This window comes from Leucoraja erinacea, chromosome 3 (genome assembly GCF_028641065.1).
Source record: "Leucoraja erinacea ecotype New England chromosome 3, Leri_hhj_1, whole genome shotgun sequence".
In the NCBI taxonomy this organism is placed as follows: Eukaryota; Metazoa; Chordata; class Chondrichthyes; order Rajiformes; family Rajidae; genus Leucoraja; species Leucoraja erinaceus.
The window spans coordinates 85,209,818-85,235,804 of record NC_073379.1 but is presented as its reverse complement, the minus strand read 5'-3'; the positions used below and the strand labels follow the sequence as shown (position 1 = coordinate 85,235,804).

Genomic DNA, 25,987 nt, shown 5'->3' with positions numbered 1-25,987 from the left:
TTGGGCCTTATTGTAACACAGATAGATCAGTAAAAGTGGGAGAGAGATGGAGAATTAAAGTGATAAGCAACAAAAAAGTTCATGGTTACTCTGGTAGACTGAACACAGACACTCTGTAAAATGATCACCCATCTGAGTGCTTGTTACAAGACTCAATCGAGCTTGATGGAGATGAAATATAAATAACGTAACATTTGTATTATGATATGATGGGCTTTATGCTGCTGCTTAGGACACTGCCTCAACTCATCATCCTCTCTGTCCAAGGACAGACACAAAATGCAGGAGTAACTCAGCGGGACAGGCAGCATCTCTGGAGAGAAGGAATGAGTTATGTTTCAGGACGAGACCCTTCTACATACTCTGTCTCTGTGTCCATGTGGCTGGATGGAATATATCTGGATACAAAGGGCCATTTGAGCCTATCTGTCCCACCCAAAAGGCATTCTATGAGATGGAACAAGTTCCTAGAGATGGGAGCTCTCAAAGGTTTCCTCATGAAGATTTTTCCAGTCATGGGAACAAGTCGCTGGGACATCACTTCCGACATTGTATGGACACCTAAATCCACATATTTAATTCTGGCCTTTGATAGCTTTCTGGAAACCCAACATATATGACAGTTCTCCAGTTGACTGCTTTTCTTGTACCATCCCAAGGTAGCGGCAGAGTGCTGTTCAGCCATCATTATTTTCAGAGTTTCCCAATTTTAATTTCAGTTGTGTGTGGGACTGTCTATATTTATTTTCCTTAATATGCACTGAGGGGTCACAAAGCAGACACACTAACAGCATTGGGACAAATGATATTGTAACTAATGATCACAAAGCATCCAAGACCTTGTATGAAGTATAGGCTCACAAAGCAGACACACTAACAGCATTGGGACAAATGATATGACTTGATATTGGCATGGGTTTATTATTATCATGCATACTGACGTACAGTGGAAAACCTTTGTTTTGACTGCTATCCGGGCAAATTATACTCTACATCAGGTAGTTCAATGTGAAAATAAACAGAATATAACATTACAGCTACGGGGAACATGCAAATTAAAAAGGTGTAAGGTCCACAACAAAGTAGATTGAAAGATTGGGAATTAATCAGCAGATGTGCGGTCCATTGAAGAGTCGGATAATTGCAGGGAAAAAGCTTTTCTTGAATCTGGTGGTATCTGCTTTCAAGCTTCAGTAAATTAGAATTCTGTAAATTCTACCTGACAGGAGAGGGGAGAAGAGAGAGTGACTGAGGTCTAAGAGGTCCTTGATTATGTCAGTTGCTTTTCTGAGGCAGAGTGAAGTATAGTTTGAGTTGATGGGAGGAAGACTGGTTTACTTGATGGACTGGGCTGTGTTTACAACTCCCAGAAATGTCTTGTTGTCTTGGACAGAGCAGCTGCCATAGCGGGCTCTGATGCATCCAGACAGTGTGCCTTCTTTCGTGCACCTGTGCAAATTGGCAGGCATCATTGGGCCCTTCATGCAGCACCATTTTACTGCACTGTTTCTTGCACAAATTCATTGGAAAGTCCAAAATCTTTAAGGAACATCATCATCATGGATTTGATTGCCCTTCCTTATCCCTAGCTATTGTGAGATTTTGAGATAATACAATTTATAATGGCATGTCAAAAAATGTAATTAAATTTGTTGTAAGATTGAAACCTCCTTCCTTTATAAATGTATCCCAAATACAAGTGACTTTAATATAAAACTGGAATAGAATCAATAACATATATCTCCAGTCACTAATAATGTACGTATAGTTGCTGCTAATCTTATTTATTTTATAATCATTAAATCAAAATAACAAAGACCAGAACTTATTTTCGAACTGAGCCAAGATGAGATATTGCTGCTGGGTCCTGCCATTTTAATTGTGGGATATGCTTCTCAAATAATTTTCTTCTTTAAAAGGATTTACGAAATCACACCAACAGGTATACAAATAACTTTGGGTAATTTAGATCAAAGGACCCTTATAATTATTTGCTGGTTTGGTATTTGAATTCCAATTTTGAAACGAAATATTTTGTTTTCATTTCCGTAGTGAATGTCCCATCGACTCTTGCTGACGTAATGACCAGGCATGAGACGTTACAATCATTCAACAAGACTGGCAAGCTTCCACCGACAGGAATCTACCGTTCACTGAGGTTCCCAGAGACATCGTGCAGCAAAGCGCTGTCTGATAAAGCAGGGCCACATGATTCCATGGTCAACCACATCAACGTGAAGAACCAGCGGGTACTGGCAAGTCCAACCTCCACCAGCCACTTAAGTGGAGAATTCAGTGATTGGCACCTCTGGAAGTGTGGGCAGTGCTTTAAGACCTTCACCCAACGAATTCTGCTACAGATGCACGTGTGTCCACAGAACCCAGACAGGTAACTTTCATCAAACACATACATGCAACACAATTACACACTAAACTGATATATTAAACATATCATTCTGCTTCTCCCGTGCATCATCTCTATGAATCAAATGAAAGAGCCCTCTTCCCAGCCCACCCACAAGTGCAGGAAATGTCTCCCGCTGCAGCAGTCAGAATAGTTTTCAGCGCTGGAGCAGCAGTTGGTGAAACTGTGGGGCAACAATGAGGACTTCATGAACGGCATTTTTAGGATACAATGTATAAATTAAAAGCCCTTGGTAACAGAGCAAGCCTGTCAGAATGGATTGAAAACTGTCTATCTTATAGAAAACAGAGAGTTAGGATAAATGAATCCTTTTCAGAATGGAAGGAGATAACTAGTGGAGCACCACAGAGATTAGTTCTCGGCTTGCAATTGTTCAGTATTTACCCGACGGAAGCAACACTATACAAGGTTTCTAGACTAAACCTATGCCGCATCTAATACAGATTGCTAATTGGGTCCTGTGCAAAAAAAATTGAAATTAAGAAAAATATGGAAAATTAGGAAAAGCCCCACTTTTTGTGCAGTAGATTTGTGTGTTAAAACCGGACTTGTGCGATTCCATATGAATAGCTTGCTGCTGTCATTGTCACTCTGATCTCTAGGAAGTGTCCCAGATCATGGAGTACTGTGTGCAGTTCTGGTCGTCTGCTGTAGAAAAGATGCCATTACTTTGGAGAGATTGCAGGAGAGATTTATCAGGATGTTACCAGGACTTGCAGGCTTGAGTGATAGGGAGAGCATGGCTACTTTGGGACTTTATTCTTTGCAACCTAGGAATCTGAGGGGTATAGAAGATCATGAGGGTCATGGATTTAATGAATAGTCACAAAGTTTCAACCTGGAGTAAAGGATTCTAGAACTAGAGGTCATAGGTTTAAAGTGAAAGGGGAAAGTTTTAAGAGGGGTGTCAGAGGTAACGTATTTCACTCAGAAGGTAATCTGCATCTGGAACAAGCTGCCAGAGGAAGCTATAGCAGCAGATACAACTTCCACAGACATTTGGACAGGTTTATGGATAGGGCAGATTTAGAGGGGTATGGACCAAATGCAAGAAAATGGGTCTAGCCCAGCATGTCAACTTGGTCAGCATGGACAAGTTGGGCCAAAGGGACTGTTTACAGGCTATATAGTTCTATGAGTCTACGAAGAACTCATCCCATGCCAGATACAAAACTGCTGTGTCATAGGCTGCCATGGAGGTAAGATAATATGTGTAGAGACTAGCGGTGATGCTGGAGGGTGTGTGGAGTGGTGTTAGTGAGGTAAATTTGTCAATTTTAGATCTTACACTTTAGCTTTTAGAGAATCAGCATGGAAGCAGGCCTTTCGGCCCATCGAGTCTGACCAGCAATCACCCCATATACTAGCACTACCCTACGAACTAAGGTCACTTTATAATTTATTTTTACCAAAGCCAATTAACTTACAATCCTGCAAGTCTTTGGAGTGTGGGTGGAAACCAGAGCACCTGGAGAAAACCCACGTGGTCACAGTGAGAACGTACAAAGGCCGTATAGACAGCACCTGTAGTCAGGATTGAACCAAGCTCTCTGACACTGTAAGGCAGCAACTCTACCGTTGCACCGCTGTGCTGCCCACTAGGTCTCTATGTCTAGTCCTTTTGAGTCCCTTGTTGCAATGGACCCCTATACTATTTTGTTTGAGATTTCATGTACATACAGTATCTTGGCTTCTATAAAATCTCAATATAATCTTGGGTAATCCTGATTGATTGTGAGAAAAAGAAATGTTATAAAAAGCTGCAAACCGTGAAGGCACCATAAATGATACACTTAGAGTTGCTGCCTTACAGCATCAGAGACCCAGGTTCAATCCTGATGGGGTGCTTGTCTGTTTGGAGTTTGTACGTTCTCCCCATGACCGTGTGAGCTTTCCCTGGGTGCTCTGGTTTCCTCCCACACTCCAAAGACAAACAGGTTTGTGGGTTAATTGGCTTTCGGTAAAAAGATTGTCAATTGGTCTTCATGTGTAGGATAGTGCTAATGTATGGGGATCGCTGCTTGGCGCAGACTTGGTGGGCCGAAGGACCTGTTTTTGCGCTGTATATCTAAACTAATCTAAGCTAAACTTAACTTCAATCAGTCTGAAGAAGGGTCCAACCCAAAACGTCACCTGTCCATTCCCTCCTCAGATGCTGACTGGTCCTTAGGTTCCTTCAGCTCTTTGTGTCTTGCTCAAGATTTCAGCTTCTACAGTTCCTTGTGCCTTCATTTTTATTTGTGGAATTTTTTTTGGGCGACAACTTCCTGCTTCCTTCTGTTTCAGTTAAGTAGGTTGACATGAAAGTGAGTCAGCTTTTTGCAAGCAGTGAAGAACTGACAATACAAACTCTGCCAAACTCTGGACTTTGAAGGAAAACAAAATTGTGGTAATAGAATCACAAAGTTTTCATTTCACAGTGCTTGAAGTTAGGTAGGGAACCGAACCGAAGTGTAACCTATCCATGTTCTCCACAGCTTTACTCAAGATTCCAGCATCTGCCGTTTCTTGTATTTCTCTAGAAATTAAGAAGCCTGGAGTCTGCTTAAGGAACTTTGCACTTTTAATTCTCTCTGTTGATTTCGATGTTTTACCATATTCCTGCAACCAGTCTTTTTAATCATACTACAAGAGAGCTACCATGTAGGGTCTGTATCGGTGCTGAACGATTCTATGACTGAAATTATACTTCAGTTACATCGTAAAATCAGAAGAAAATATTGAAAATACTCAACAGGTCAGGTAGCAACTGTGGGCTGAGAAAAAAAGTTAAATGCCCTGTCCCAAGGTAAGAGTTCATTCCAAGAGCTCTCCCGAGTTTGCCCTGATTTGAACTTGGAGATTTAACGTAATGGCCACTCGTCGGTACTCGGGACTTTTTTTTAACGTGTTGAAAAATCTTCACGAGTCTTCCCGTGCTCACCTGCCGTTAGCGAGTCTTCTAAGAGACGTCCCCGAGCTCCGACGTACCCGCTACGTTCATTCTCCGTGCTTACCACGAGTTTGATTTTTTTAAAACTCGGGAGAGCTCTTAGAATGAACTTGTACCGTGGGACAGGGCTATAACGATTCATATCAATAAGCTTTCATCACATGAAATGCCAGGTCATCCGTTTTTTCCCCGGAAAGAACACTAGCGAATCAGATGTTTAAGAAGGAACTGCAGATGCTGGAAAATCGAAGGTAGACAAAAATTCTGGGGAAACTCAGCGGGTGAGGCAGCATCTATGGAGCGAAGGAAATAGGCAATATTTTGGGTCAAGACCCTTCTTCAAACTGATGTGAGGGTGGGGAGGGGGCGGGAAGAAGAAAGGAAGATGCGGAGACAGTGGGCTGAGAGAGAGATGAGAACGGGAGGAGAGGAGAAAGCAGGGACTACCTGAAATTGGAAAAGTCAATGTTCATACCTCTGGGGTGTAAACTACCCAAGCGAAATATTAGGTGCTGCTCCTACAATTTATGGCCATGGAGGAGGCCCGGGACAGAAAGGTCGGATTCGGAATGGGAGGCGGAGTTGACGTGCTGAGCCACTGGGAGATCAGGTTGGTTATTGCGAACTGAGCGGAGGTGTTGGGTGAAGCGATCGCCAAGCCTACGCTTGGTCTCACCGATGTAGAGCAGCTGACACCTAGAGCAGCGAATGCAATAGATGAGGTTGAAGGAGGTGCAGGTGAACCTCTGCCGCACCTGGAAAGACGGCTTGGGTCCTTGAATGGAGTCAAGAGGGAAGGTAAAGCGACAAGTGTAGCATTTCCTGCGGTTACAAGGGAAAGTGCCAGGAGAGGTGGTGGTTTGGGTCGGAATGGAAGAATTGACCAGGGAGTTGGAGGAGCAGCACCTCATATTTTGCTTGGGCAGTTTACACCCCAGCGGTTTGAACATTGACTTCCCCAATTTCAGGTAGTCCCTGCTTTCTCCTCTCCTCCACTTCCCAGCTCTCCCTCAGCCCACTGTCTCCTCCTCTTCCTTTCTACTTCCCGCCCCCCCCCCCCCCCCCCCCCCACCCACCCTCTACATCAGTCTGAAGAAGGGTCGCGACCCGAAACGTTGCCTTTTTCCTTCGGTCCATAGATGCTGCTTCACCCGCTGAGTTTCTCCAGCATTTGTGTCTACCTAGCGAATCGGATGGGTTTTATTAATCACAGTTTAGCAGTTCTTTAATCACCGCTGCTGGTGTTAGATTTATTTCATTTTCCTAACTGCCTAGATGGGATTCAGACTCAAGTACCATTTAAATAGTCCAGGATTTTGCACCACTCTGTGTCGTCTTAATTGCTAAGGACAAAGGTACTAAACAGCCAACGTATCTGTGTTTGTATATGCCTGATGTGCAAATCACTATCCAGATCTAATTAACTGCCAGTAGGTAATGAATTGTGAATTTTGCTTAGCAGTCTCTTTTTTAATGCTTATACAATCATCAATCCATTGGGCCTGTCAGGAGGAAATAACTGCTCGATAACATTGAGGAATATTGCTGCCAATCATTCAATGCGTTGAAGGGATTGTTTCAGTGAATCTGAAATAATTACACCTTTAAGGATCCTATCTTACTGTGAAAAGTTAATTAGTTTTGGCGCACCTACATTGATCATGTACCAAAAAAAATTAATTTGTTTGTGCTGAAGAATTAATTTAACTGTAACATAGACAGCTGTCAATAAAATATTTCTTCCTTAGTTTCACCTTTATATCAAATAAGTTTAGATAAAATCTATTGGACTGATGTTCATTTTGAATTTGAAACTGGAAAATTCTAACTTTTACTGATCAGCAAATTATTCTGATTATTACACAGTGATTGAATATACTGCCACTTTGAATTTGTCATACACCTAAGTAACATCAATATTCATTCATTCCAGGACTGCAGAAGAAATAAAGGGAAAATGCGGTATCATTACACACAAATAACTATTTTCTTAATACTAATATGATAGAGCCACAGCTTTAAAACATTTAGGTGTATCCGAAAGGCATAATTTATTTCAGATTTAGAAAAATAATCCTTTTAAAATATATATGGAAGATAAATATTGCCTGATACCTTGGATTCCATGGGGAATAAAGATGGTCTGAATGTTTGTCAATATCAAATATTTATGGCTTTGAAATGCGAGTGAGATTTAGCTGAACTAGATAGTCACTCCTGCATTGAATGATGTTTATTTTTATTCGTTAGCTGTGTCTGTATTTGCCTTTCTTTCTCTGTTCCCATGTGAATTGCTATTTTTTATAATTGTCAGTCCTAATGCTATTGCGACACCAGAAACTCTGGTAAGCTATGTGACTACTGAATTTCCATGTGTTACTTCTAATCCCTTGCCTGAACCTTTATGGATATTGGTGATATCCCCAGAGAAAATGGATTAATGATCAGATTTATCTACAATACTTACCCTGTTTCTCTGGAGGTTCTCACAGTCTTTGTCTATAAAGTCCCTGCTGATGTTTAAAAGCAATAGAACACATACCACAGGGTTCCGTAGCAATGAAGATCAACCAGTCCTGAAGGTGACATAAACGTGTATATTAGCTATTTGCAGCGAAAATTCAAAATTTTCATATCCATTATAAAGCAAATTATTGTTAGTGCATTCACAGAAGAAAACAAAAGGGATCTATAATACAGTAATATAAGAAAGAAAACACAGATTTCAATTATAAATTTTATGCTATTATTCAAATTAATAAATGTGGTAAAACAGTAATCTCAAAACATTTCTAATATGTTTGACACATTTGACCAATTTATCTCATGCTGATTCCAACAAGATGAGGTTATGGATCATTGTCAGCATTGGTGACATTTAACGTTAGACATAATGGTCTAACAAGTGCATTGATATATAGAGAATCCTTCACTCCCGTGATATAGCACAGAACATTGTCAAATTTGTCAATTTGTCTTGTTGATGGTACACCAGATTCAAACTTTTTATTTTGTTTATGTGGATTCTTCAGTCCAACCCTTGATATGCCACATTCTTGATATGTTGCATGGTGATGAAAGTGTGCACCATTTAAAATGTGGAAAGGTTCTACACTGGCAATGGACTGTTGGAAAGCAGTGATGGGGATTTACAGATAATCTTTGTGTAAAATATTGTCATTACTGAAATAGACTTGCAACTAAATATGAACAGTCCTAATGTCCTTCGAAACCAAAGCAATAAATATAGATGTATGTGAAGCTGCATGAGTTCAGAATGCTCAATAATATCTAGTGCCTTTATCCAGGTCTACCACAGTGTGGCTTGCAATGTTATGTTAAACAAAAGCAAGTAAAGTTGAAATGTGTCTCCAGTTTTGTGGTGGCATCCAAATGCTAAAGTGGTGCATAATGCTTGACTGTCAATTGAACATTAAACTATCTTTCTTCTTATTGTTTGTGAAACCTTGTCAGGACAGAGGTTTTCTTGAAAGACATTACCAGCTTACATTACAACCAAATTATGAACACTTTTCTGCAAAATGTAAGTGGAATTCGAATCCACAAGATTTACAGAGGAATGACAAGAGCTTGTTCTCCAAAGTATACACAGACTATTTACATTGAGACTCCTTCAACTTGTGCAGCTTTATTGCTGTAAGCAATTTTATAAGTAAACTGTAATAGTCAAAGTCAATGCAATAATAATAAAGGATGGATCCAACTGTTAATCACAACACTCCATCTGCATTACATAATTTGAATAAGAGTAGTATGAATATTCCATTACTGAAATGTACTTAAAACCAGATGTGAAAGTTGTACAAATAATACAAAAATATTGGCTGGAAATGTTTTTAAATATTAAAATGTTAAGAACTGTTTTCAGGGTAAGCTTGCCCTCCAGTGACAATGTGAAGAAGTGAAACATCATACAATTGCTTTGTTTTTAGAAGCAAAATTAAGGTAACAATTGGCCTTAAGAACCTGCTATCCAAGTCCTTAAAATTGCTGCATCTGTACCACTAGGGAACAGCTGAATGCAGCTGCCAAGTGTGTGGCACCAGTTTCTAGTCCTTTCAGTAAGAGACAGGTCTATGTTTCCTCCAACCTCTCCCACCACCTACTTCTTCCCAAAAGAAGATTGAATCAGAAAAATTCAGCACTTCCGAAAACACACTAAAACGCCATATAATAGTCTTTTGATTTTAGAGATACAGTGGAAACACCCCCTTCGGTCCACCGAGTCTGTGCCACCACACCTGGACTTCTTCCTACACAAGAACAGTTTACAATTTAATCAGAAAAAACCAGCACGTCTTTGAAGGATGGGAAAACCGGACACCTGGAAAAACCCATGCATAATAGGGAGAATCTTTTAGATTTCAGGAGATACAGTGGAAACACCCCCTTCGGTCTGCCACCGAGTGTCACCCTTCCAACCAGCGATCACAGTGGGACATTAGCACTATCCTACACACTATTTCAATGACTAGTTTACAATTTACAGAAGCCAGGGCTAACCTACAAACCATCACGTTGATTGAAGGATGGGATTTGAAACCAGTATCACCTGGAGAAAACCCATGCATATCACAGTCACAGGGCAGAATGTACAAACCGTAGTTGACAGTAGTATAATTAAATAGCCAAGATCAGAGTCAGGAACAAATCTGGGTGTCATGGTCAGTGTTGTACAGAGACAACGAAATGCTTTACCTCTGCACCGAGCGACATAGTCACCCTTCGTGAATCGTTATAATGTCTAGGGGGGGGTGTGTCATTTGGAATGAGGTACGTTGCACTTCTCAATAAAGAAGCTGTTCCTCGACTACTGGTCAACGGAGAGACCTCCTACTTTCTTCTGGATGGAGGAGGGCTCCATGCCTTCCTTGCAGCTGAGCACCTTGCAGACGGCGCTTGACAGACTCATATGGATTTGATAACCAGTAATATGGGCAACTTACACAACCCTCTCAAGAATTCCGGTCACAGTTCATACCATACTGTGATCAGTCACACAGCTCTCGATGGTGCAGTATGTACCAGGATCTCAACTAGTTGTCCAAGGGAAGATCACAGCCTTCTTGATTATTATTACAAAAAACATGGACCGCATCTGAATAAATGAGATAATTTTAAGTCTGAATATTATTAATAAATTTGGTAACGAAATAACAATAGACATTCCACAAATAAAAGTTACTTTAATGCAAAAGATCACTTTATTGAATTTGAAATTTAATGGATTATATGTTTTCTTAATTGTATTTGCATAGAACTCATGGCAGAGATCACTTCTAACTCCAATATTATTGAAAACTGATTGGTTGTCTTTCAGGCCTTACCAATGTGGACATTGCTCTCAGTCCTTCTCCCAGCCTTCAGAGTTGAGGAATCACGTAGTAACTCATTCTAGTGACAGACCTTTTAAATGTGGGTACTGTGGACGTGCCTTTGCCGGAGCTACAACATTGAACAATCATATTCGGACACATACAGGGGAAAAACCATTTAAGTAAGTAATCCAAATAAATTAATGCAATTACTTGCTTTTGGTCAAAATTGCCAAGAAGTTCCTATGAAGATAGTTTTTGTGTTGCAAATTTGGTGTTTCAAGATTTACTTTTTGTGGTTGAAAACTACAGAAAATGTGGTAAACAGAAGTCAGATGTTTGAGAAAATATTTTTGCTTCAGTTTATTTACTTTCACTAAATCGACAGTAATTTACTAATTATGCCATAAAGAATAATATACCTTTTTTTTCTTTCTGTAGTAATAAGTATCTGGACGTTCTAATGAATGTTATTTTAATCTGTAAATCACTTTGGTATTTGAGTGTAAATGTTTACTGATAAACGGTGTGGTTTCCTGTCAGTAGTAATGTAGATGTCTAAATTCCCAGGCAGTGACAAATGTCCATTATTCCCCTGTGGGTTGGGAGATGGTGCGGGTAATAATTCCTCAATCATTAGAATCAGAATCATTTTAATGTAACGTAAATTCACTCATTTTGAAACTAGTAATACGATATCTTTTGGGTCATGATTTTTTTCCCCATGAAATAAAGCTTTTTCAAGTTTTAAGGGAATGATTAATCAACACTGCTGATCTATCAAATTACCATCCATACATTGAATTAAAAGACTCAGTGTGGAAAACATGACTTTTGGCCCACCTTTTGACCATCGATTACGCATTCACACTAGTTCTATGTTCGTCACACTTGCACAGTTCAATGCTGTCACACTTGTGGCACTTTACAGAGGCCAATTAACCAACAAACCTACACACATTTGGGATGTGGGAGGAAATCGGAGCACCATGGAAACCATTGCTGTCACAGGGGAAATGTGCAAACTCCACACAGACGGCACCCAAAGTCAGGGTCGATCCCGGGTCTCTAATGCCGTGAGACAGCGTGTCACTGTCATTAAGTTTTTTCTAATGTGGGCCACGTAGCAGTCTGGATGCAGCATGGAGTTCTTAGTGTCTAGAAACTGAACCAGAACTTCAGGACACCCTGCCTCACTTTTTTGTTCTGATCAGATTGGTGCGATTAATGGGTCAGTGCCGGGCAGCTCAAAATAGAGTTCTAGCTTTGCAGTAGTCTTAGAATAACTCATGCTGATATGCATTGGTAGTCAAAAACAAGCACCATGGGCATTGTGCCACATTCTTTGGCTCATTTAATTTGGAAAATGTTAGCATGCAGAATCAAATGCTAATCTCCAACTGCCCAGCATTAGCTATTTTAATAATGTTACCCCCCTGCTAAAAACAACTGGGTTGTTAGTGACAATCAGAAGCTAGGACATTACTTTTGATGGACATGCATCATTCATTTATTTTGTGCCGGATGCAGATTTTCACATGGATTTCCCCATAATGTTTTAATTTTATACTGGAATGAATTTTATATTCTTCATTGTTGGGAGTACCAGAGAAGAATTAAAAAAACAGGGGCTAGAAAACCAGACAGTGTTGCATCTTCCTATATAAACCTCTGATCAAATCTTAGGTCGGGCTACAATGCTCTCACTAAAATTGGTGAAAACTTTACATTTACATGGTAATAAGATCAATACCCAGATAATGACTAGATAATAGAGAAAACATGGTTTTTGAGTCATTGGTTTTGTCATTGGCATTTGAGAGCAGAATAACTTGACCTGAGTGATTTGCTGCTTAAAATGGATGCTCTCTTGTAGCTCAATGGAGTTGAACATTGAGTTTCTAACAATTGGATACTTCTCCATTTTGTCTACTTCAAGGTTCTGTACCAGCTTTTTGCTAACTACAAGCAGGTTTTTAATTAACTATTGAACACTTCTCTTTTGAGTGGAGGAGATAAAAAAGGCCACACTGTAGCTGAATCAAAGGTAGTAGGAGCCCCTTCAAACACTGCATCTAATAATGTGCACCATGGTCTGATGAGTTGGAAACTACATATAGGTTTAGATTTATTATTGGAATGTGTACTAAGGTACAGTGAAAAACGTTGTTTCATGACTGACTTAATCAGTAAATAGAAAGAATGAAAGGGTGGCGCAGTGGAAGAGTTGCTGCCTTACAGTGCCAGAGACCCAGGTTCGATCCTGGTGCTGTCTGTACAGAATTAGTATATTCTCCTTGTGACTGCGTGGGAGTTCTCTGGGTGCTCCAGTTTCCTCCCACAATCCAAAGACGTCCAAGTTGGTGGGCTAATTGGCTTTGGCAAAAATTGTAAATTGTCCCTAGTATGTGGGATAGTGCTAGTATACAGGGTGATCGCTGGTCAGCGTGGACTCGGCGGGCCGAAGGGCCTGTTTCTGCGCTGTATCTCTAAAGTCTAATGTCTGAAGACAAGAATCGCATGCTACCAATGCCGAGTTAGACACATAGAAACATGGACAATAGGTGGAGGAGGAGGCCATTCGGCCCTTCGAGCCAGCACCACCATTCATTGTGATCATGGCTGATCATCCCCTATCAATAACCCGTGCCTGCCTTCTCCCCATATCTCTTGATTCCTCTAGCCCCTAGAGCTTTATCTAACTCTCTCTTAAATACATCCAGTGATTGGCCTCCACTGCCCTCTGTGGCAGGGAATTCCATAAATTCACAACTCTCTGGGTGAAAAAGTTTTTTCTCACCTCAGTCTTAAATTACCTCCCCTTTATTCTAAGACTGTGGCCCCTGGTTCTGGACTCGCCCAACATTGGGACCATTTTTCCTGCATCTAGCTTGTCCAGTCCTTTTATAATTTTATATATTTCTATAAGATATCCCCTCATCCTTCTAAACTCCAGTGAATACAAGCCTAGTCTTTTCAATCTTTCCTCATATGACAGTCCCGCCATCCCAGGGATCAATCTCGTGAACCTACGCTGCACTGCCTCAATAACAAGGATGTCGTTCCTCAAATTAGAAGACCAGTTAGGAGTTGTGTGGTGACCTCCAGTCTCATCATCACCTGCTCCCTGCATCATTTTATTTTGCAGTGGACATTCACCAGATTGTCATCTAGATGGAGCAGATCTATGATGAGGGGAATCTGGACATGCAAGGATTCATTTTCCTTGGAGTGAAGGGGGGCTGAGAGGTACGCAAAGTAATGAATATAGTTGGAAACCTTAGTAGAAGTGTTCAAAATGAGGGCATATGTTTAGGATAAAGGATAAAAGGTTTAGAGGGGAACTGATGAAGATTTTTTTCACCCAGAGAGAGAAAGAGAGTGAGAGAGTCATTGTCATAAGTCGCAAAATGGAACAAAGTAATTCTTACTTGCAGCAGCACAACAGAGTATTCTCACAAACACTTGAATCACCAAGACAAGGAAAGCTTTAATGCATTGACACAAAATGCTGGAGTAACTCAGCGGGACAGGCAGCATCTCTGGAGAGAAGGAATGAATGACGTTTCGGGTCGAGACCCTTCTTCAGACTGAAGTCTCAACCCGAAACGTCACACATTCCTCTCCAGAGATGCTGCCTGTTCCACTGGGTTACTCCAGCATTTTGTGTGCAGCTTCGATTTAAACCAGCATCTGCAGTTTTTTCGGATGCAAGCTTTAATGCATTCATGCTCTAATTGAGAGTAGGATAGATGTGTACTTGATGGTCAGTTTGGGCAGGCTGAAGGGTCAGTTTCTATAATGTAGGCCCCATTGACTCTATGCTTCTAATGCCAAATATAATCTATTCAAACATAAAGCATAATATCCTTTTGTTGTTTTGGTTTCTTCTTTCTGTCACCTGCTGCCTTGTGCTTCAAACAGAATTGTGATATTGGAAGTTTGAAGAGTACATGATGTGTAATGAAGTGCCTTTGTGTGTAATTAAATGCATGCCCTCTTCTTAGTGCGTTGTGCTGTTAGCTCACCTTTCCAAAGGACATTGTGACAATTCTCCCAGTTGAACTGGAATTCTTCTTCTTCTTGCGTATAGCGTGCACAGCCTAAAGTTGTAGGACAACTTGTTCTACTTGATCTTATTTGATTGTGCACGTCAGGTTGATTGCATTCGTCAAAACAGGGCGAACCACGTGAAGGTTACAATCTCCCACTGGAAGTGATAAGGTGTCACATGGATGTCCATGTGAAATCTGGAAAGTGACATTTTGTTGAATTGTAGCATTCCACATGGTGAAAAAAGAAAGACGTTGTGATATATTTAGTCAACCTGGCCACCTGGGCATGATATCTTTCTGTGACATGCATTCTTTAAATTTGTATCCCTAGAACACTGAAGCAGATGTGGACCAAGTACACTGTATCCCAAGCTTAATAACACTACAAAGTGTATACTATTTACAATAGTTCCAAAATAAATCACATGAATCATCCAGCAATGTGCATAATTAGTTGGATTATAAAATGTGGTGCATTTTGGTGCAATACTCACTGCCATGAGACCTGGTATTTCAATATCAAGCCTCGAACATTCATCCTTATGCTCACAGGAACATAGAAACTTTAAATTACATTTTAGTTGAGGCCACATAAAGTCATAGTCCTTGAGCATTCAACTCATCTCGTCCATGCCAACCAAGATGTCTCATTTAAGAAAGCCCACATTCCCCTACACCTTTCCAATGCATGTACCTGTCCAAATAATGCTATAGTGACTACCTCAACTACCTCCTCTGACAGTTCTTTTCACATACCTACCACCCTCTGAGTGCAAAAGTTGCTCTCAGGTTGCTATTGAATCTTTCCCCTCCTTAAACCTAAGTCCACTGGTACTTGATCCCCCTGCCCTGGGTAAAAAGACTCTGCATTCACCCTATCAATTCCCCCCAAACACCTTTTTATACTCATCAACAAGAACACCTGTTTGCCTCTTGCACTCCAAGGAATATTTTGAGTTTTCAAACTATTCCAATAGTTCTGGCCTGCCTAAACTCTTCCTATAGCTCAGGCTCTTGAGTCCTGGTAACATTCTTATAAATATTTCCGACTTAATGACATACAGCAATATAGCCAACATGGACCTAGGTTTGTTACCTGCATCCTCCAGTACTATATATGGCACCAGCAACATAATCCAAAAGTAGTTACTTAAGGAATTCAGCAAACAACCTGTTTGCAATACTAATGCTTCTCACACATCTGCTGGTCCTATGCTGTAAACCTTAAGAAGATTCATGGAAACACTTCAACAAATCTGATTGATTTTACCTAGGTTACTGTGTAAATAGATTTTTGTAATTAATTGAAGAGGTTTTGAGGTCAGAGTGGAAAATAGATTTCTTTTAATCTGAAAACGTTACTTACGAATGACCTTGTTGGCTCTATTTAATTTTTGTCAACACACTATTCTTGTCATTTGTAGGAAAGCATAGTGATGTAACTGAAATTTAGATGTGGCAAAGTCAGTGTAATCTTGCTAAAAGTGACAATGATTTTTTTACTTCTAATCTTAGATACGATATGCATTAAAGTAAAATTCTTGACCAATTTTTAACAGAAATTGCAAATGCTCACAATCTTATTAAGACCCAAAAGACAATAGGTTTTGTATGTTGACATTTACAAGTGAAAAGCAGAAGTGTACTAATTTAAAACTAACTACATGGTATAAATCTAAAGGTTTTCAAACATAAAACCACAATATTTCTTAAAGCAACTTATGGACATTAAGTGGTGCAACTGATATCAAGCTGCAGATTTTTCTTCTTAGACCGCGTTATATTCATCTTTTTTTAAATTCTATTGCTCTCATCCTTTGTTGCCTTTTAAATTTCTGTTCATTCCATTTGTTGGGAGATGACATGAAAAAAATGGAGCTGTAGAGACCAATGGAGGTGCTGATGCACACAGAGAACAAATAGCTTGTTGGTTTCATGGATTTTTTTCAAGGTTTAATAGAAATTATTATTATTATTTTTTATTTTTTTTATTTAATTCTTTATTTCAAACAGAATAAAAGAATGAAAAGCAAGTGTGAAACAGCATACAAAAAATAAAACAAGAATATTTATAAAGTGTCATAAACAATATCTATAAATAAATGAAATCGTATGTCTCCGAAAAGGAGCAGGAAGAAGCCAAAGCTTATTAATTCCCACCCCTTATTCAACTGGTTGTAATTATCTTATACAAATTTAGCAGCTATATGTAGACCATATGTACACCAGCAGCTCTATGTACACCAAATTATTTACATTTATACACTAATCAAATATTTACAAAGCCATACAAAAAAGAGAGAAAAAAAAGAAAAGAAAAAACCCTCATATACTATACAATATCTTAGTCATATATACAACCCATCACCCTATAATCACCCTTACCAAAACAATCAGTATAACAAATATGCTACTCACAATCACCTATCCTCATCCCAATATCCTTAAAAAAAAGTGTTTTTGTACATCTTTTTAAACTAAAAATTACATTGTGTATTTTATTGCTACCATAGCTTTGTACTTCCACACCTACTTTTTCCTTTGAAATTAACCCTGATTAGATTTTCATTTACTTCTTGTACTGAAATTCAACACCTTGCTCACTAATCCCAGTAATAAATTGCCACTGACTCATCAGTGACTAATTTTTAAATTTAATGTAATCTCATCCTTTTGGTTCAGAACCACGAAAGCACCATTGAACCAGATCAGATGATACATATTGAATTCATTATCACATTATCACCCCCTTCCTCGTATATTTTTGTCGTCTTTCTTTCTTATGCCATCCATACATGGTAATTTGTTTCCCTACTTTCTGTTATCGAATCTGGAACAAAACAGCAAAAGTGCTAGAGTAACTCAGCGAACCGGGCAGCATCTGTAGAGGGAATGGATAGCCAATGTTTCAGTATAGGACCCTTCTCAGAATAGTACAACAGAGGAACAGTCCCTTTAGCCCACAATGTCTGTGCCAAACAAAATGCCAAATTAAATATATTTTCTGCTGATTTGAGTTACGCACTATCCCCAGTATAAAACTAACACCCTGTGGCAATGACTAAAGGGCCTGTCCCACTTGCATGCGAAGTTCGCACGCACGTGACATCATTTACGCATATAAAAGGCGGTTGCTGGCTGCTATTCTATGATCATCATGGAAGAGATGCAGACTGCATTGCTGCAACAGCAACAGAGACTTCTGTTAGCAGCAGCCCTCATGCTTACAAATCAGCTGGGCAGGAGGCGGGCCAACTGAATTTGGGCGTCACACAGCGTCGGGCGGTGATGTCATCACACAACGCCATGCCAGGCGTACGACGTCAAGACGCTGCGTATGACCACAATGAGCCTGCATGCGTACGCGGGCCGACAGGCCGTTGGCGCGCGAAAATTTCGGTCACAGCAGGAATTTCGGAGTCCTGCGCGATGTTGGGACCAGCCCCACACAACTCCATACCCCTCCGCGCATCTAAGTGAGACCGCCCCCCCGCGGCCATACAGTGCCCGTACGCCTCAAGCGACCACGAGGTCGCGTAATTTGCGATCCAAGGTCGCGTAAGTGGGACAGGCCCTTAAGTTATTCAAAGCTCAGCAGTTGAGCTATAGTGTGTAGATTATGTTTGTGTTGTGTTATGGTATTTCATAGTCAAGCATGGGCAAATGGGACCACCTTAGATGGGGCATCTTGGTCGGCATGGACATGTTAGGCCGAAGAGCCTATTTCCATGCCGTAAGGCTCTATGACTATTCAATGAGTGGCCTGCATCGAACCAGACTTACCAGATCAGATCCAAACCTGTCAGTACAGTGGTGGAGCCACCTACAGGCAGATGTACAACAAGTTAAATATATACACTGTGAGTCTTCCTTTATGGGATGTCTAATCTACACCATTTAGTATCTTGTGGCTGCTTCCTAGTAAATCCTTTGAGGCTCACATGATCATGTTTCTCGAGTTTCTCTCTTTTAAACCTAACTTTTAATTTCTCTGAATAACCATAAACATATGCATTTGGATTTTTTTTTAAAAGAGGTTAACTTATATAAACTAATGCACAGTTCCAGAAACAATCTGCAGTTCAGAAAAGTCACTTCTGGGGGTTACACATAGAAATCTTTGAAGGACAATGAGTACAGTTTATTAAAAAAATATCACAGAATCCTTAGCCTTCTGGAAAGCAAGGATTCTATTCTTTAAAATATTAACAAAAGCTTAGAGTTATTCAGCATTTTTAAAGTAACAAAATATCTCATGGTGCTTTGTAGGATGAGTGGACGGGTGTGTTAAAAACCACTACTGTCAGCACAACGGTGCAGCCCCTACCCCACAGTGCCAGAGACCAGGGTTCAATCCTGACCTCAGGTGCTGTTTGTGTGGAGTTTACACATTCTCCCTGTGACCATGTGGGTTTCCTCTGGGTGCTCCGGTTTCCACCCACATTCTAAAGATGTGCGCATTTGTAGGTTAATTTCCCTCTGTATATTACCCTTAGTATGCAGTAAGGGGATAAGAAAGTAGATAATATGGAACTAGTGTGAACTGATGATCAATGATCAATGTGGACTCGCTGGGCCGAAGGGCCTGTTTCCATGCTGTACTTTCATCAAGAAATATGCATATATATTTAATGATCCAAATACTAATGTTATTAGGGCAGGTGGCCAAAAGCTTATTCAAAAAATTAGGTTTTACAGGGGAGCTTAAAGGAGAAAAGTGAGGTGGGGATTTGAACATACCGAGGGAGGAATTATAGAAGATGTAATTTAGAGATGCGTAAAATTTGAATATGTTATTATCAATAAAAAAGTTTCCATGTCAGAAGAGGCAGTGTTTGGTGGGCACAGCTTTAAGGTGACTGGCAAAAGAATCTGAAATGAGATTCAGAGATTTATTTTAATATACCGTGACCTGAAATTGACTGCCTGAAAGGATAAAGAGACTTTTCACGGTAACTCTCAAAAGGGAATTGGTTAAATAGAAAAGGAGGTAATTGCAGAACAGTGGAGAAAGAGCAAAAGTGTGGAATTAATTGGTTATTCCTTCGAAGGGTCACAGCAGCCACTATAGGTTAAATCACCACTTTCACCAATTGGGATCCGACTTTTTGCACTAATACAATGGCAGTTTAGTGAGATCGCATTTATCACTGAAATATTGAATTCTACTGCATCTATGATCACACAGGAGTGTTAAAAATACTAATGAGAAATACAATAAGGATGTGCCATCTTAACTCCCTCCATATTCATTCCCAGTTTTGACTGACCAAGCAAAATACCATGTCGTGCTCAAGTGTAATGGAGTGAGAAAGAAAATCAGAGAACATCATCTTGCATTTGATTATAGAGCAGTTTCATCTGGAGGATCGTAAGCAGGCGATATAAATTATTACTTTAGTCTCCTGTTGAATAAAAAGAGCTGGGTTGATTGATTATAGACAACTTTAATTATTTATGTACAAAAAATTCTCAATAATCGATAACTAACCGCAGTGGGATTTTCCATCCAGACACAAAGAAAAGGAATCATTAGATATGTTATTTATTTCATTTCCTGCTGTTAGTTGTACTTAGTTGTGAAAAATTGGTTCAGCTGTTACAGTTAATGGAAATCCCATTGCCAGTTCCCCACTTGATTCAGAATGTAACATTTCTCCTTGGGTGGCAAAAATAATTCTGCATAAAATGCATAATGGTTGAATTTTAACATGTTTTATACCTGTCAGGATGGGGCTCTGTTATAAATGTTACATTTGCAAATAATGATGTAAAGTAAACAACACCTTTAGCTCATGAATAAAATAGGGCCCCTACAATACAACCAGTAACCCAGCTCAGGTATTAAGAAGCATTATAGCAGCAAACTTTAACATTTCATGCCATTTGGCACTTTAAGTTAACATTAAAGATAGGTTTTGATTCACAGTTACAAGTGCACACTTTTAATGCTAATGTATACAGATGAATTAAGGGGTGTTTGAAGGTAGAGTTGACTGTATCTGGTGAAATGTTGCAACCATATCCATCAGACCAAGGACAATTAGTAAGAGCAATTGTTTCAATCGTATAAGCCTCTCTCTTGAATTCCTGCAAAGTTGTTCCATCTACTTCAACAGACATTATAGAGACAGCATTATTACTAGCTTTGAAGTCATCGTTTTTCAAACTCTTTCAACCAAATAATAATAATAATAATAATAAATAACTTTATTTATAAAGCACTTTAAACAACTGCAGTTGCCACAAAGTGCTGTACATGAGAACTCATGGACAAGAAGTTATTACAAACCATTAAAAAACGTAAAACAAAGGACTATAAAACAGTAAAAATTAAAAGACATTAAAAGCACTAAAAACAGGAGCAATGTCTCAGCCAGTGTCGAAAGCCAGAGAATAAAAATGAGTTTTTAGGGTGGATTTGAAGATGGACAGTGAGGTCCAAATGATGGTCACATCCAATATATGTGCGACCCGGAAATATCTCAATGCCACGACTAATGCATTGATCACCATTTCACTGAGTAACAACACAAGCATGACATTTTTGTCTAATGGCGCTACACTTCTACATTGTTTGATGCACAGTGATTCACATCAGCCTTCTTCTCTGGCATTGAGACTTTGTTTATTTAGTTTTCGTTTTTTAGTTTTGTACGCCACAGAGTCCTAGTGGGAGCAGTGACTCGGGGAAGAGCGGGTCTGAGAATCTTCCCAACTCCCCAGTTTGACAAGGCCAAGGGGAAGGAGAGGCGCAGGCTGGTCCAGGAGGAAATGAGGGCAGTGGTGGAGAAGGAGAGGTGTACCAGAGTAGTTGGCTTGAGGCAGCAGGGGGCCTGGACAAGGTGGGAACAGGCCATGGACCGAAAAGTCACATGGACTGAGCTCTGGCAGGCTGAACCACAGCGCATCAAGTTCCTGATCCAGGCAGTGTATGATGTCCTGCCCAGCCCATCGAACCCACCACCCAGATGATCACCTTCGTGAAGGCCGGAGTGCAGCTGCCAAGAACCACAGCAGCCAGGAATCTGTCAGGAATCCTGGCGACTGCGCAGGACTGGCAGCTTTCTGTAGACCTGGTGAAACAGTTGAAGTTCCCACAGCACATTGCCACGACCACCCTGAGGCCAGATATCCTCCTGGTCTCAGAGGCGACCAAAAACATCGTCTTGTTGGAACTGACAGTGGCGTGGGAGGACCATCTGGAGGAGGCCCACGAGAGGAAGATGGCCAAATATGAAGAGCTGATCACAGACTGCCGTAAGCAGGGCTGGAAGGCAAGGTGTATGCCCATCGAGGTTGGCTGCAGAGGTTTTGCAGGGCAATCGCTCTACAAAGCCTTGAGTGCACTGGGCATCAATGGAATGGAGAGGAGAAGAGCCATCAAGAACACCACAGAGGCAGCGGAGAAGGCCTCGAGATGGCTCTGGATCAGGAGAAGAGGTCCATGGGGAGGAGCGAATGCCACCTGAACACAAGTCATGGTCTGATTAACCATGGCAGGGTTGCCTGGGTGAGGGTGTCTGATGTTGAAACACCCGAAACACCCAATGACCCCAGGTTACATGTTTAAGAAGGAACCGCAGATGCTGGAAAATCGAAGGTAGACAAAAGTGCTGGAGAAACTCAGTGGGTGCGGCAGCATCTATGGAGCAAAGGAAATAGGGAGCGTATCAGGCCAAAACCCTTCTTTAGACTGATGTAGGGTGGGGGCGGGAAGAAGAAAGGAAGAGGAGGAGCCTGAGGGCTGAGGGAGAGCTGAGAAAGGAGGAGACAATAAGGGCGGAAATTGGAGAAGTCAATGTTCATGCCACTGGGGTATAAACTGCCCAAGCGAGATATGAGGTGCTGCTCCTCCAATTTCCGGTGGTGCTCACTTTGGCCATGGAGGAGGCCCAGGACAGAAAGGTCGGATTCGGAATGGGAGGGGGAGTTGTAGTGCTGAGCCACAGGGAGATCAGGTAGGTTATTGCGGACCGAGCGGAGGTGTTCGGCAAAACGATCGCCAAGCCTACGCTTGGTCTCACCGATGTAGATCAGCTGACACCCAGAGCAACGGATGCAATAGATGCAATAATGTGTGGGCAAGTTGGGCCAAAGGGTTTCCACACTGTATCACTCTATGACTCCATGACTTTATGACTAGTTCTATATTCCACACTAGGGACAATTTTACATTTTCCAATTCACGCACAAACTCTCACATCTTATGACTGAGAAAACGCATGCAATCACAGGGAGAATGTACAAACCTCATAACAGATAGCACTCGTACATAGGATTGAACACCAGATCTCTGGCGCTGTAAAGCAACAATAACTCTGCACCACTGTGTGCTGCCCTTGCTCCATAATGCCACCTTTGTTCCTCTTTGTCTGTGAAATGTGAAGCATCTGGTGTTAACTCTCAACATGATATACATTGACATTCAAAGGACATTTAATAAACGTTCTTGCAAAATTCCAGCAGTTAAACTCAAAGTTAGATGGGTTTCACACTAATCCACTATTTGCCTGAATTAATAGGTTGTGATCGGGAGTTGAGGAGTCCAGCTATACTGCTGAGCTGCTTGAGAACACAATCCAGGTCAGCTTTTTAGAGCAGAAATTAGAGAGTAGAATTTTGCCATAGCATGTAAACTTTAGAAGGAACAATCAACAAAGGCCTCATCCACTGGCACCGGTCTCCCTGTACAAAAGGCAGGGCAGCCTAATATCCTGGCTCACAATTAACCTCTAACTTATATCACCCATAACCGATTAACCTTTAGTTCCAGTGCTTTTAATGTGATCATGATGTGTGCACATTATCTATCATATTTTCACATCATAACAACAGTAAGAGTAAATAACTGGCTGAGAATGTAAACACTGCATTAAATACTTTTGCTATTTTTCTGTTGCATCTTGCTGCATTGAAACTTCACTGTGAACTTGTTGCTAACTAAACCTAGGGTGGTCAATGTCTTCTTTACCTCCGGCAGAGTACATTACAGGATGTATATGCTGATATACATGAGACATGGAGAGCTCAAGCATAATATACATAGACTGTTGAAGGGCTCTTGATAAGGTCTCCCTGAAGCCTTCAACAAGACATGGTTGTAACCCATTGAGCAGTTAATCATACGGACAACTCTTAGAACCTTAAAATAACAATCACTGTTGACATGCAATATTGCATGGGCACATTACAGTGATCAGAACCAGGAAATTCTGAGCAATTTTTCCCTTCATTATTTAGCAGTACTGACAGCAGCTGTCAGAGATTACCTAATACAGCACAGGCCAACAATTGAAGTCTACATTTTTATTTTGCAGGTGCTTATCACCTTAAATGTGAAATTGTTATCAGTTGCAAATGTCATTAAGTTATTATTTTTTTAACTTCAACTCCATGTCCAGGAATCTCAATCCAATTTAAATTATACAACAAAATGGTTCAGTACAGAATATAATGTTCCAATGCAGAACTATTTGGTTAATGCATATTAGCTTGGAATCAAATTTCCTTTTCTGTAATGTGAATAAGCAAATGTAAAGAAGCATCATTAAGATGGGGAACTTTCCACTGTCTGTCCCAGCTTTCCATCTTCTTCAAGGCTTTCTACCTGGATTGACTTAGGTTGCAAACAGGAATTGTTCAGAAGTGAAGATAGACACAAAAAGCTGGAGTAACTGAACAGGTGAGGCAGCATCTCTGGAGAAAGGGAACAGGTGACGTTTCGGGTCGAGACCCATATTCAGGCTAAGAGTCAGGGGAGTGGGAAACGAGAGATATGAAAAAGGACAGAGAGAAAATCTATGAAAGTTATGCAAAAGGACTAATTAAAACCGACTGGATAAATGATAATGAGAATCAAAGGACGGAAGTAAGACAAATTGACATTTTTTGACATCAGGACCTCAATGACTCTGGGAGATCATCAGATGCCAGTTTAATTTGAACTAAAATTGCACTGTGATTATAGTAGAGAGAAAAAAAGTCTCATTAGTCCTATAAATCAATCCTAAGTGGTAAGTCAAGATGAATTACTTAAAAGGATACTATTAAGAGTCTGAAGAAGGGTCTCGACCCAAAACATCACCCGTTCCTTCTCTGTAGAGATGCTGCCTGTCCGTGAGTTACTCCAGCATTGGTGTGTCTACCCCCCTATTAAGTAACACATGGAACACATGTAGACTTGTCCCTTGGGACTGCTTTTATTAACACAATTTCCAGAAATCTCTTATCATTGTTTGAGTGTATTCAATGGCTTTGGAAAACTGCAATCTATAATTTTCTTTCATGCCCATTTGGAAGCCCGGACTATGGAATGTCAGGAACCACAGCCCCAGATCTCAAGTCATTCCCTTTGTTTAGCTTTACTTCAATCCTTTCATCAATTTAATGTGAGAAAGCCGTAAATGTCAGCAATGCACTATTATTACCGCTTTCACAGAACTATATCAATCTCTTGAAGAAATGTTTTCTTAAAAATATACTGAAGCTTTTGAAAAGACTTTGTTAAAAGCTATGTTTAACATATTTAATGTTAGTGAGTTTTAAATTATGGTCTTTGTGGGCCAATACAAACAGATAGTCACATTCCTTCACATGAACAGGGCCGCCGGGATTTTAGAGTGGGCAAAGGTGACAAACTATATAGCAAGGCGGTTCTAATAACGTAGTGGGCCATCTAAATCCAGCAACATTTCACAACATTTGTTTTATGAATAATATATGTACAAATTAAACCAAATGACCTCAGCGCCTTTTCGAGGCAGTTATGTGTTGTCCAGAATCATAAATCAAAAATATGAAGGCAACTAAACTCAGCTGTGGTTCAATCAACATGTGTTCTTTACTCATTGACCAGATCTCTCAGCAGCGATATCTATTTATCATCATTTACTTGGCACTTCATTCTGGTTTGCATTTTTTGCATGCTCTGCCAAATGTTCTTCAGACATATTAAACATGTAGGGTTGCTTTTGTGAGTGTGCACTCACAACACAAGGTCTTGTTGGGCGTGCCCATGCTGAAACCGTGGGAAACATTCACCACAAGTCTCCATCTTTTAATGGATTGGAAACTTGTGGGGAGACTGCCTGTAGTTTATGAATATATGATCCCTGTCGTTGAGGGCCTGTACCAAGAGTACAATCCATCTTTTACACTCATAGCTTGCCGCAGAAAAACTGTGAAAAGCCGTGACTGTTTATAGCCAAATAAATCAACTCACCACTTCTCCTGAAAA

The 25,987-nt window shown here is 40.4% G+C and overlaps 1 protein-coding gene across 2 annotated transcripts in view; it reads left to right on the top strand.

Annotated features, from left to right (window-relative positions):
- prdm6 (PR domain containing 6) overlaps positions 1-25,987 on the top strand; it is a 220,442-nt gene that overhangs the window by 177,816 nt on the left and 16,639 nt on the right. For both annotated transcript variants that reach the window (XM_055633124.1, XM_055633125.1), the window contains 2 exons: positions 2,053-2,389; positions 10,699-10,875. In XM_055633124.1, coding sequence (XP_055489099.1) covers positions 2,053-2,389; positions 10,699-10,875 — 514 coding nt within the window. The remainder of the gene's footprint in view (positions 1-2,052; positions 2,390-10,698; positions 10,876-25,987) is intronic.